We start from the raw sequence: 12,358 nt of genomic DNA on the forward strand, positions 1-12,358 counted from the left end.
ACAGGAAGAGAGGCAGGAGTAAGGGAAGCCCAGCAAGTGCTCTGTGCGCGGGAGGACCTTTTGCACTGCTCCAACTCCTTCCCCCATTGGAGGACCCCCATGGGATGATGCACAGTGGCCCTCGTTGGGCAGAGACTCTGTGCTGGAGCTGAGTGATTCACTGGCTGGTGGCCTGCACATGTTCCTGGCTCTGTTTGGGCACCTGGATGCAAGAGGAGCTGAAGGGGACATGGCCTTGGACAGTGATATGGGGAGTCATGGACATGGAAGGAGACATGGGCGACACGGGCATGGGTGGGTGTCGTGGTGTGTGTTTCGGATTGTCATTCCGTTCTTGTAGTCAGTTCTATAACCCCCTCCGTCTTTTCTATTTTTATAGCAAATTTGTTGCCTGTGTCTTGTTCCTATCTCTCCTATGTTGGTGTTTTTGCCCAAGGTGTCCCTCTCCCCAAAGACCTGCCCTTTTGTTCCCTGTCCCTGCTCCCAGTGAGTGTCACCCCCTTCCCGTGCCTGCCCCTTTCTCTAGAAACTTCCCTCTCCATTTTGTATCCTTGGAGGAGGCCCCAGGGATTGGTTTCGATTGTTCTCCTCCCCTGCAATCCCCTCTTGGGTTAAACATTGGATCCCCGCCTTGTGTTCCTGCCCAGGTTTCTCGCAGCTGGTTAAAGTCTGTGCCGCCCATGAGGCCTCCCCTGGATATCAGTGGTTGTGTGCCTTTGTTCAGGGTCTTTCTGTCCCTGACCCCCTGGGAATAAGCCCCTTTGGAAAACACACAGAGACCTCTCCCTGTTCCTTGTGCCCCCCTCGACACAGTCCCCCCGTGCCGTAGAGCATCTGTGCCCCACAGCCGCAGCCCAGGTTCAGCAGCTTTCTGGGGGCGGCCGCTCTCGCCGACGGCGTCGGGAGTGAACCGGGCTGAGGGAATCCGGCACCGCAGCAGCTGGGGACGGGGAGAGCCATGAATGGGGCTATGGTGGCGATCCGGGCGTGGATGGGGACGTCAGGGGACACGGACATGGGTGGGGAAACGTGGGGGACACGGACATAGGGGGGGACATTGGCTTAAGTTTAAAAAATATCAGGCTCCAGCATGGTGTAGATGAATGGGGGCAGAGATCTCTGAAGTTTGCTCTTGGGGAAAGAGGTTTATTGGGGGTGCAGAAAAGTCCTGTCTCGTGCTGCCAGATGCGGCATGTGGCAAGGCTCAAAGAGGTGGAGGAAGGGAGAGACAAAAGGATGCTCTAGGAGAAGGGAAGCTCCTAGAGGGGGAGGAGGTTCCAAGGGAGGAGAAGATCCAAGAGAGCATGTGCCACTCGAAGTCCCCTTTTCAAGGAGGTTCAGGGTGGGCTGGAACAAGGCTCGGGCCAATGGGGTTACAGGTACTTGATTTTTTAGGGGAGGGACAGAGGTGCGGGTGAACCATACATTTTTTGGGGTGTGAGATGGAACAGTCCACTTGACCCCTGGACCCATACGTAGGCAAGGATGCTGTCCGGCCAGCTGGGAAAACTGTTCTCATCCTGGCTGTGTTATTTATGGATAATAATATTTATCTATCTTCCCCGTTTCGTTAAACCATTTGAAAGCTAAACACTGACTTAATAACTATTTGTTGCACACTCTGAGCTATATAGGATATTGCTACTGAAACTACACTTATTACTTTTAAAACAATCAAGCTTACTTAACAGAGTTCCTTCAGCCAAGGTGCAAAGCTCAAACCATCAGATAAACTGTTCAGATAGATTACAGATTATAGTAGGGGTGGCACTGATTTCTTTACTGAGTCAACATTTTAACTTGTTTTACTGTTTTAGTATAATGGAAGAATTTAGCTGAGGTAGCATTATCAAAACCTGCTGGGGAAGGTTCTTTGAACAGATTGAAAAAGGTATATGTCAGCTAAAGAGATGGTACCAGAGCCTGCAGACTTGGCTAAAGCAACCCAGGCATTTGTCTTGGGTTGGCTTGCAGGTGAAACTTTATTATGAAAACTAAAACAAAAGAACAAGAGCAACAACAAGGGAACAAAAGCAACATGTGCGCGCAAACAAAAAATCTCCATTCTTTTCTTGGGCTGTTTTTGGCAGGTCATTTCTTCTTGGCTCTGCACAGTTCAAGTCTGAGCTTTTGCCTCTTGGCTTAGACTTGCAGAAACACTGCCTGGTATGGAGGTGCCAGCGGGCTTCACATACTTCGCTGGTACCCATTTGAATCCTTCACCTGTGAAAACACAAGCAAACCCTCTCCCCCATGTTACAAATTTGCATGGACCTTCTATTTGTCCTGGGTGTAAGGTTTTGATTAAGACTGAGGGGTGCCCTTTTATTTTTGCTCTTTTGTTGTTCAGAAAATGTCTATAAATCAAGGGGTGAGACTCTCCTTCAGAGCTATTTAGAAAATTGTGAGCATACAGGGCATTGCTCAACTTCTTTTGAGGTGTGGCCTGATAAATTCCCCTTTTCTGTTTTAATAAGCTGCGCTTTAGGGTTTCATGTTTTTTCTATAGTACTTTTCAAGAGTTGTTTACCATTAGAAAAGGGGATACCACCATTATTTGCTGCTTTTAGGAATTTTCCCTCATCGTGAGATGGGACAACTGTCCATTCTCTGGGACCACCAGGTTTCTGGCTGAATGCCACAGGCATGGACTGGGGATTCAGACTGTCTTCTTTGTGAATATCACGTCTGAATGCATGCCAGTCTAACAGTTGGAGGTTATCAACACCTTTTTGGGAATCCTGTGAAACTGAGGCAGTGGGGGTAGTATTGGCAGGGGTACCACAGAGTTCTGTGTGTCCTGTATTTGTCAAAGCAGCTGCTAGGGTCCATTCTTCTCTTTCTCGCTGCATGCCAAGCTGTGGTGGATTATTGTGTGAACTGGATGCAGGAGCTGCTGGCAGCAGAGAAGCTGCTGGTGGATCTACAGCTGAGGTTTCCAGAGGCTGCGAGGGCGGCGGTGTGGGAGGAACTATTTGTGATGCGGCTGTAAGAAGTATTGGGCGTGTCCCTGCGGAGGGACGTGGCGGTGAGCCTGGAAGTGGTGGTACCAGCCGCGGCAGCAGCAGCAGGGCCCCCCTTTCCAGCTCTTGGGGCCTTGGCATCACTGCCGGAGGGTGCAGGGACGCCAGCTGAGTGCAGACCGCAGCATGGTGTGCATGGAAAACGGGGGGCTGCATCAGAGGCGCCGCAGGGGCGACAGCGGTTTGACTGGGGGCATCGCGAACTGCGCATTCACGGGGCGCGTCACTGAGTCCGCACAGCGAGGCATCAGGGTGGCCGTGTCTTCCTCGCAACTGGAGGGTCCGGGGGGCTCGGGGCGGCGCCGCCGGCCAATTGTCGCGTGTTCACGAGTGCGGGAGGTGGCGGGTTCTTGATCTGGGGCTCCGGGGCATCCCCCTGTGGTTGGGGGAGCTCTGGCTGGGGGAGCGGCGGCGTGGGGCTTTCCGCTGATCGCTGCCGTGGGACTGGGACTGGGGCTGTGGTCACGTGCTGTCGCGGCGCGGGTGGCATCTCGCCCCAGACCTCGGGGATTCCCGCGGGAGGCTGCGGCAAGCCGGATGCGGCTAGCGCCGGTTCAATTATTTGTACAAAACGTTGTTTTGTAATAGGCCAGCGAAAGTAGCGACCGCTGCGGCCAGAGACGCCGCTGAGGGCACAGGCTGGGGGGCTGGGGCGGCCGTGCCAGCCGAAACTGTGAGAGTTGGCGCCGAGTGGCGCGGGGTGGAGGATAAGGGCGTGGCAGGGAAAGCGGCGAAGGGGGCGCAGGGGCGGAGGGGGCTGCGTGGGGGAGACCCACGGTGAGGGCAGGGTCATCAGAAACCGCGCCAACGGGTGACGTGGCTGGGTCCGGTTTCTGTGGGGCAAACAATTTGGCCACGGCTCTAAAAGCTGGGAGCAAATCACAAGCGTTAGGATACTGTCGTGAAATATCAATAAAAAGTCTATTTCCAGCTGAGTCCCAAAATTCTCTGGTAAAGGCAGCTGACCTCTTAGTGTTAGGGAAGTTAAGCAGGACCCATTACAAGAGGCTTTTTAACTCTTTCTTAGACAAAGCACTGTTACAGCTACATAAGAGATGGTTAAGTTGCTTATAGAGATCTCTATCAAGGGCAGAGTGGGATTGTCCCGTTTTAGACCTGTGTAGCTCACCTCGATGTCGTGAAAGCAGGGTCCTCTGTTGAGCTCCGACGTACCTCCTGTCAGAGCTCAGGACACTGCGGGGGTCCCCTGAGAGCTCCGGATTCAGATGTCTCTCCGGGACGGGTTTTCCGTGCTTGGGACCTCCAGACTTCCCCCTCAGGGCTTCCAGTGCAGGCAGTGCTCTCTGCACGTGGCGGTGTGCCACAAGGCTCCTCACAGAGCTCAGGGTCACTGCAACTCCGCAGCGTTTCCTGTACTCGAGGCAGGAATCTTCCAAGAGCTCTGAAAGCTCACTACTTAGAAACGAGCTGGGTGTGCTCGAGGAATGATTGCCTCCGCAATTCTTTAAAGAGCTCCAGCATCAACTTTGCCTTGCAATGAAATGCCGTGCTCACGACAACGATGAGGAGGCTACCACAGGTAATTTAGTTACCGTGCATTGAGATGTGTCCCACAGGTAGAAGGGCTGGAGACATTTTCACAGACATCTGGATTCCTTTTCCTCGTTGGGCGCCAGTCTGTTGAATATTTCTGCTACTCCAGGACGGTTTGGGTGAATGTAGACAGAGATCTCTCAAGGCTGCTCTTACAGAAGGAGGTTTATTGGGAATGCAGAAAGGTCCTGCCTCATGCTGCCAGATGCAGCACGTGGCAAACCTTAAGAGGGTAGGGGAGAGAAAAGAGGATGCTCAAGGAGAGAGGAAGTTCTAAAAGAGGGGTGCCACGGCCCCGCCCCAGACCCCTGTCCTCAGCCCCGGCTAGCTCTCCTGCGGGGCGAGTAGGGCGAGTGGAAGCACCCTCCGCTGTACCCAGCTGGGCTATGGAGAGTGCTTGGTGGGTCCTGAGGTCGCTGCTGATTCCAACGGCGAGGAAATGAGGAGAGGCACTTGTTGGGGGCAAAAATCTGATGTTTATTGAGCTCCTGTGGATCCAACAGCATCAGAGGGGGCCAGCCAGCCAGAGCAACTGAGTGGTGCTGGCAACATGTTACATAGGGAGAGGGAGGGGGGCCGATCAGCCAGTGGGGGAACAGACAGGAGTGACTCTTGTGGGGATTGACATCTGGGGGATCCAGTGAGGGAGAGACAGGGGAGGGGTTGCAGGCCCTCATCCAATCACTCATTGCTCTGGATGGAAGTTTCTAGAGGTAGGGGAAGGGGCACCAAGTGATAGAGAAGGCACCTGGGAGGGGACAGGGGACTGACTTGGCATTTTCTAGGGAGACTGACACATGAGGGAAGGCAGGAAAACTCAGGGAGAAACCAATACAGTATGGGCAACACTGGAACAAACCATGAGAGAATAAAGATGTAATAAAACATATAAAAGCGCAACTCCACATCTTCCCCTTTTTTTGTTTAAAAGGAAAGGGAAGAGAGAAGTAAAAATAACTTATATAATACTAAAGCAAATGAGAAATACAACAGGGGCCAACAAAAGTAAAAGTCCAGTTCGAACCATGGATTGGATCTAACCAGAGTCCCCATCCTTCGAAAAGAGACCCCAGCCAGTGTGATGATTCTTTCTTGAGATGTGTTATCATATTTTGCATTTTGTCTATGGTGGCACGGATGTCCTCAGCCTTAGAACTTAGATTCATACAGCATTTGGCCAACGTAGTCCACATGTTAGCCTGAGGCTGAGGAATAACGCATGCCAGCTGGAGTCTCATGTTGATTGTGATGGTGAGAAGGATGAGGCTTAGTGTGGGTGACATCCTGGGTTAGATCCAAACTGGGAGAAATTCTGAAAAATAACTTAAAGATACATTAATAATCAGGGTAGGGGAGGTCTAGCTCAAAAGGGAACAAAGAGCCAAGGGAGCTGGAAAGGGAAGAGGTAGACCCAAAAAGGGAAGATTTTCTCTGCCTTCTGAAGGCAGCATGTCCTACCTGAGGACTCTCCGGTTTGGCTTGGGCTTTGGGGACATACGGCCTGACAAATTTGGAGGGGACCCATCTCAGGCCTGAGGGCGTGGAGACACAAGCGTATCCTGGTCCCCAGGTGACTAAGTCATAGGGCCCCTCCTGCCGCCAGGTCTCGGGATCTTTAATGAGGACCGGCGGCTTTTCCCTGACCTTCCCCTGCTCGTAGTTGTTAAAGTGCCGAGTGATTGGCGGATTTAAACATTCAAAGGAGCAGTTAAGAAAGTTAATGGTAAAGAGGGCCCACGCTAATTGAACCTGGGGGGACTCTACCTTCGTTACCGGCTGTTGCTGTTTTAACATCCGTTTAAGATTCTGGTGAGTCCTCTCCACCACAGCCTGGCCTGATGGAGAATAGGCGATGCCAGTCTTGTGTTCTATTCCCCATTGCTGTAGGAAGCTGGTGAACTCCTTGGAGGTGTAACCTGGGGCATTATCTGTTTTGATTAATTTGGGGACACCCAGCATAGAGAAAGCCTGTTTCAGACTTTTCTTGATATCTGAGGCTTTCTCCCCTGTGTGGGCTGAGGCAAAAACTGCCCCAGAGAAGGTGTCAACGGAGACATGGACGTACTTCATCCTCCCAAAGGAATGGATGTGAGTAACGTCCATCTGCCACACCTCACAGGATTTCAGACCCCTAGGGTTGGCTCACCGATGGTAGGGGGAGCGACTTACAGGACGGGCATGTGGCCACAATGGCTTGAGCCTGGTCTCAGGTAAGGTGGAACTGTCTTACCAGACCTGGTGAATTTTGATGGTAGAGCTGGTGGCTTATTTTAGCCTGTTGGAATTTATCAAGGAGTGACGCCATTTGCATGGGGGCGGCAGCAAGGGAATCGGCACGCCTATTGCCCTCGGCCAAGAACCCCGGCAGGTCGGTATGTGACCTGACGTGCATCACATAGAACGGCTGCTTTTGGTGGGATGCTAACTTAATTAATTTTGAGAGCAACCTATTCAAGGCATCGTTGGAAACACCTCGCAGGATTGCATCCTGCACTCCAGACACTACAGCTGCTACATAAGCCGAATCGGTGACCAAATTAAAGGGTTCAGAGAATCGCTTGAAAGCTCTAATAACTGTGACCAACTCAGCTACCTGAGGGGATCCTTCCACCTCAACATCTGCCTCCCACCACTGAGTTTGAGGATCTTTCCAAGTCACAACAGATTTGTGGGACCCTGCGGACAAGTCAGTAAAAACTGTTAGGGCTTTCAAGGGTTTCTTGCTCTGAATTCGCTTTGTTGATAGTGTGAATTGAATCTCTGAATTAAAAATTTTGTGGACTGGTCTCAAAACTGAAATTTTGTCCGTGTTGCTATCTAGAGCAAATTGTAATGATTCATTTTCCTGTAACAGGTGTTCCAACATAGCCTTTGTGAATTGACCCGATTCCAATTTAATGGGAATGTGAATGCATTCAAAGTCACATCCTGCCAACTCATGAATCCGCGCTCTAGCATTGCGGATTAGATCTGCCACCAGCTCTTGTGGTCGTGTCATTCTCTTGGACCAGTGGCGACTTAGGAAAACCCACTCGATGATGGAGAGTGGGTCCCTTCGGTCCTGGTTACCCTTGCCTAGGGTGTCTGTCCACTGAAAGATAACACCATGGAGGTGTGGCAGTCTGCCCAATATGATGAATTTGAAGGGCAGACCCAGATTGTACCGGTGGGCCTGCCTGGCAGATATTGTCTCCTGAACCCTGTCTAATGCAGCCTTGGCCTCTGTGGTGAGTTCCCTGGGAGAACTAGGCTCTTTCCCCCCTTTCAATAAATCAAAAAGGGGGGCCTAGGTCTTCGTTAGTGATACCTAACCAGGGTCTCACCCGGTTTAAGGATCCACACAGCTGCTGAACGTCAGCTAGGGTCCGAATGTTATTTTTGATTGCCAATTTTTGCGGAACAATGGTCCGCTTGTTTGTTTCCAAACCAAGGTACCTCCAGGGTGCCATCGATTGAATTTTATCTGATCACAGCTCGAACCCCACAGCAACCAACACATCGGTTGTTAGGTTAAGCACGTATGTAAGTAAATCGCTGTTGGGGGCACAAATGAGTATGTCATCCATGTAATGTCGTATTATCACGCCCTCGGTGGCTGCATGCACAGGGGATAGCAATGAAGAAATGTACCACTGGTAGATGAAAGGGCTATTTTTCAGGCCTTGGGGTAGAACTCTCCAGTGATACCTGTCCATTGGGGCTTCTCAGTTAGTGGAAGGAACTGAGAAGGCAAAACGTGGCGCGTCCTCAGGATGTAGAGGAATTTGGAAAAAACAATTTTTTATATCAATGACTGCCAATTCCCAATTTTCAGGTAACATCGTGGGGGAGGGCATCCCTGGTTGGAGAGGGCCCATGTCTTTAATGACTTTATTTATTGCACGAAGGTCGTGGAGGAAGCACCACTCGTCTTTGCCACGTTTTTTGAGAACAAAGATGGGGGAATTCCAGGGAGATGTTGTTTCCTGGATGTTCCCCTGAATGAGCTGCTCATCCACGAGCTCCTGGAACACTTTGAATTTTTGTTTGTTGAGCGGCCACTGCTTTACCCAGATTGGTGTATCCGTAAGCCAATTCAACTTCTGAGTAGGACACTCCTCAGTGGCCACTACCCAAAAAACCTGGGGGATCGGTATGTCAACTGTGACCCCCATTGGGCCATTAGGTCCCTCCCCCACACGGGTTCCGTACAGTCTAATACAAATGGATGTAAATAAGCCGATTGTCCATTTGGCTCCTCAAATTTTATGATGTTCTTTGGTTGTTTGGCCAATTGTGAACCACCTACACCCTGAATCTGTCCTGCCACATCCTGCAATTCCCATCGTGACGGCCAGTCCCGCAAGGGGATGACCGTCACGTCTGCCCCTGTGTCGAGAAGTCCATTGAGATATTTGTGCTCCCCGCCTTTCCACATGTAGCATGAAATTTTAGGTCTTTCCTTCCCCAGTATCTGGGCCTGACACGCCTGGTAGATTTTGTCAGGTGACTGCTTCCATATGTCTTTGCGGAAAACTGGAGGCCCAGATACAGGAATGGCTTGGGCGATGATTTGGCCCTTGGGGAGGAAGACTGGCGGGTCAGCACAGTGCAGCCACAAGACCTAGTGTTTAGGATGTGCAGATGTCAGACTTGGTGCAATGGTGATGTCAAGTGGAGTCAATTTTGTGTCCCCAAGAATGATACACTTACTGTGGAGGTTCCTCCAGGTTCCGGGGTCCTTGGTGTTAACGGTAATAAAGTGCCAATCGGTATCCTTCAGATGTAAAGGTTCAGTCAGGGCCAACCTATAGGGAGACAAATTGGATTGAGTATTAAGAATGGGCCTGGGGTGGTCGGGATCCCAGCCAAGCCAGGCTTTTGAAATGAAGTTCACATCCTCCCCCATATAGGCTGGTTTGTCAGCCGTAGTCAAATCCGACAGAGTGTAGTTTCTGGTGGTGATGTCTTTGTCCCTCCCCTCCTCGGATGTTGATTGTCCCACCATATTTATTTCTGCTCGCAGGGAGAGACTGCGCTGGTCTATTAGTTTTTTTGGTTCCCCCCCTGGCTTGGGGGCACCTGGACCTTGCTGCTGCTGTCGGAATTTTACAAAGTCGTCCCTCAATGGGCATTGTGGAGCCCAATAGTCTCTTTTATTACAAAGATTGCAGGGTCTATCTGAATTAAATCCTCTTGGAGGTGGCCTCGGAAAGCAGCATTTGGGAGCAGGAGTGGTTGATGGGGTGACATCTTCAGCGAAGGAGACTCTCCTGGATGGTGCTCGCGGAGTCCCCTGCAAGTCTCTGGGTGGGATGGGAGCAGACGTCCAGCATGCTTTGTAGTGTAGGCTCTGGGTCGAGGGGGAGAGTCAGGATGGCTTGCCTGCACGCCTCGTTGGCATTTTGCCTGGCAACCTCGGTGATCATGCCTCTCCTGAGGCCCTCGTCCGGAACCTGTGCCTCAATGGCTCGGCATAGATGATCCACAAAACTCACAAATTACTCTAATGGCTCCTGCTTCATAGATAAATAGTTAATAATTGGGCCGGTAGGCCTTAGTTTAAAAAAGGTCTTCTCCACTGCCTTTGCGCTGACTACTAAAGCCTCCCTGGGGATCTTTTCAGCCTGCTTAGGCCCAAATTCCCAAACCCCAACCTTGCGCAGATGGTCAATTGATAACATTCCCCCATTCGCATCCACAGAGGTTTCTGCATTAGCCCAGAGGAATGGCAAAAACTCCCTCACCTCCTGCCTCCATGCAGACTCCCAAACTAACAACTCAGCCCGAGTTATTAAACATGAAAAGAGAGTCCACATGTCTGCGGGAACATACTCTGCGGAGGCAAGTGTTGCCTTTAAGATCCCTCCAAAAAACTCGCATTCGCGGCCAAATTCCTTCTGGGCTTTGCAGAGGTCCTTGATGACTTGTTGAGGAATGGGGGACCACTGTGCGAGGAGGCTGCCCCCCTGCCGTGGGGTGAAGGTGACAGGGGCAGCAGAGAAGGCAGGCAGGGAATGGGGCAGGCCAAAGTTCCCACACTCCCCCCCGCTCTCCCCCGACCCCAAAGCGTGGGAACCGGAAGTTGGGTCGTGGGAACCGAGGGAGGAGGAGGAGGCAGGGTCAGGGCCAGGGGGAGTGGCTGATGGAAAGCTCTCCCCAGAGGCGGAGCTGGGGGATGAGGTGTTAAATAATTCAAAAGGGGAGGTGACTGAGGTGGGTGGAGGAGAGAAGTGGGCGGGAAAATCTGGGGAGTGGAAGGGGTTGGCTGTTGATCGGAAGGAGTTTCGGGAAGAGGCTGGAAAGGGATTGTAGGAAGAAAGAGCACATGTGGAGGGAAAAGCCATGCGGTCCCTGCCATCCTGTGTCCTTTGAGAAGAGGGGAAGCCATTTTGTGGACTGTGGGATAAGGGGTTAGGAACAGGATCGGGGAGACTAAAGCTTACAGAATGTCTACGGGACAGGGCTGTACATTGCGGGGAAACAGGGAAACAGGGAGAGTCCAGAGTAGTGCCAGCACTGTCCGGGTAAGGGTCCCGAGGATTCTCAGAGGGGCCAGAATCTGCCTGTGGACATAGCCAGGATGCCTATCTAAGAATCCCCGGTTTTTGGAAAGAGGGAGAGGAGAGAGGGGTAGGATTTGTTAGAACTGGGATTTGGTTTGTCAGCCAATGGCTGTGGCAGAGCTTCATAATTGTTTTATATAATATCCCTAATATGCAGTGCCAAATAAGTAAATTTGGAAAGGGAAGGATCCCCCTGTTTGAGGATTTCCCTTGCAACGTGGTGCCAAAAGGGGACTTGGTATAATGTGGTTGCAGAAATATCTGGGAAGCTCTGTGACACCCACCGGACAAACCTTTTAACATCTGATTTTTTAAACTTTTTCTCCCCTCCAACTAGGATACCCACAACCTGGGAATAGATTCTCCTCTGTGGCATGGTCAGCTTTGCATCCATGCTGACAGATTTTAAGGTGTACCACAAAGTCTACAGCCGGGAGAATTACAACGAAAAGGAAAAGACCACCCTGAACAACTTAGACCACCTGCCCTTCAAGCTCCCCGCACCCCAGGAAAAGGGAGCTATAACAAAAGAATGTGGGGTCTTTCCTCTACAACCATGGAGCAAGAAAAACCCACCCAAAGAGGGAATCCCTCCCCCCAACCCTGGGGAAAAAAGGAAAACCCTCAAAAAGAGCAGGAGTCTAAGCCCCAAGGACCCCCTCACTCACCAGCAAAGAGGGTCCGGTCACGTCCAGGCAGAAACAAAAAAATCCAGGCTGCAGACACGCCCAAGGGGGAGCCAACTCCGGTGGTGCTGGCTGGAGCTGGCGGCTTCATCCTCGGGAGCGCCGCTCACTAAAACGTGGGTCTGCTCCCACCGGGGTAATTTGACAGCTTAAAGGATAAATCCACAGGTCTCCTGGACTCCGAGGGTCCTCTGCCGTGGGGTCAGGCTATCTTCTGGCCCCCCGGCAGGAGCCAAATTACCACGGCCCCGCCCCAGACCACTGTCCTCAGCCCCGGCTAGCTCTCCTGCGGGGCGAGTAGGGCGAGTGGAAGCACCCACCACTGTACCAGCTGGGCTTTGGAGAGTGCTTTGTGGGTCCTGAGGTCGCTGCTGATTCCAAATGCGAGGAAATGAGGAGAGGCACTTGTTGGGGGCAAAAATCCGATGTTTATTGAGGTCCTGGGGATCCAACAGCATCGGAGGGGGCCAGCCAGCAAGAGCAACTGAGGGGTGCTGGCAACATGTTCCATAGGGAGAGGGAGGGGGGCCGATCAGCCAGTGGGGAACAG

At 51.8% G+C, this 12,358-nt stretch overlaps 1 protein-coding gene across 1 annotated transcript in view; it reads left to right on the forward strand.

Moving 5' to 3' along the window:
* The window catches only part of LOC144247857 (uncharacterized), a 29,819-nt gene that overhangs the window by 5,653 nt on the left and 11,808 nt on the right, over positions 1–12,358 (forward strand). Inside the window, 10 exon segments of the mRNA XM_085564077.1 lie at positions 133–294; positions 2,147–2,202; positions 2,351–2,371; positions 2,859–2,988; positions 3,116–3,303; positions 4,495–4,563; positions 6,852–6,949; positions 7,657–7,743; positions 8,465–8,709; positions 9,105–9,156. Coding sequence (XP_085420203.1) covers positions 133–294; positions 2,147–2,202; positions 2,351–2,371; positions 2,859–2,988; positions 3,116–3,303; positions 4,495–4,563; positions 6,852–6,949; positions 7,657–7,743; positions 8,465–8,709; positions 9,105–9,156 — 1,108 coding nt within the window.

This window comes from Lonchura striata, chromosome 32, assembly GCF_050655825.1.
Source record: "Lonchura striata isolate lonStrDom1 chromosome 32, ASM5065582v1, whole genome shotgun sequence".
Classification (NCBI taxonomy): Eukaryota; Metazoa; Chordata; class Aves; order Passeriformes; family Estrildidae; genus Lonchura; species Lonchura striata.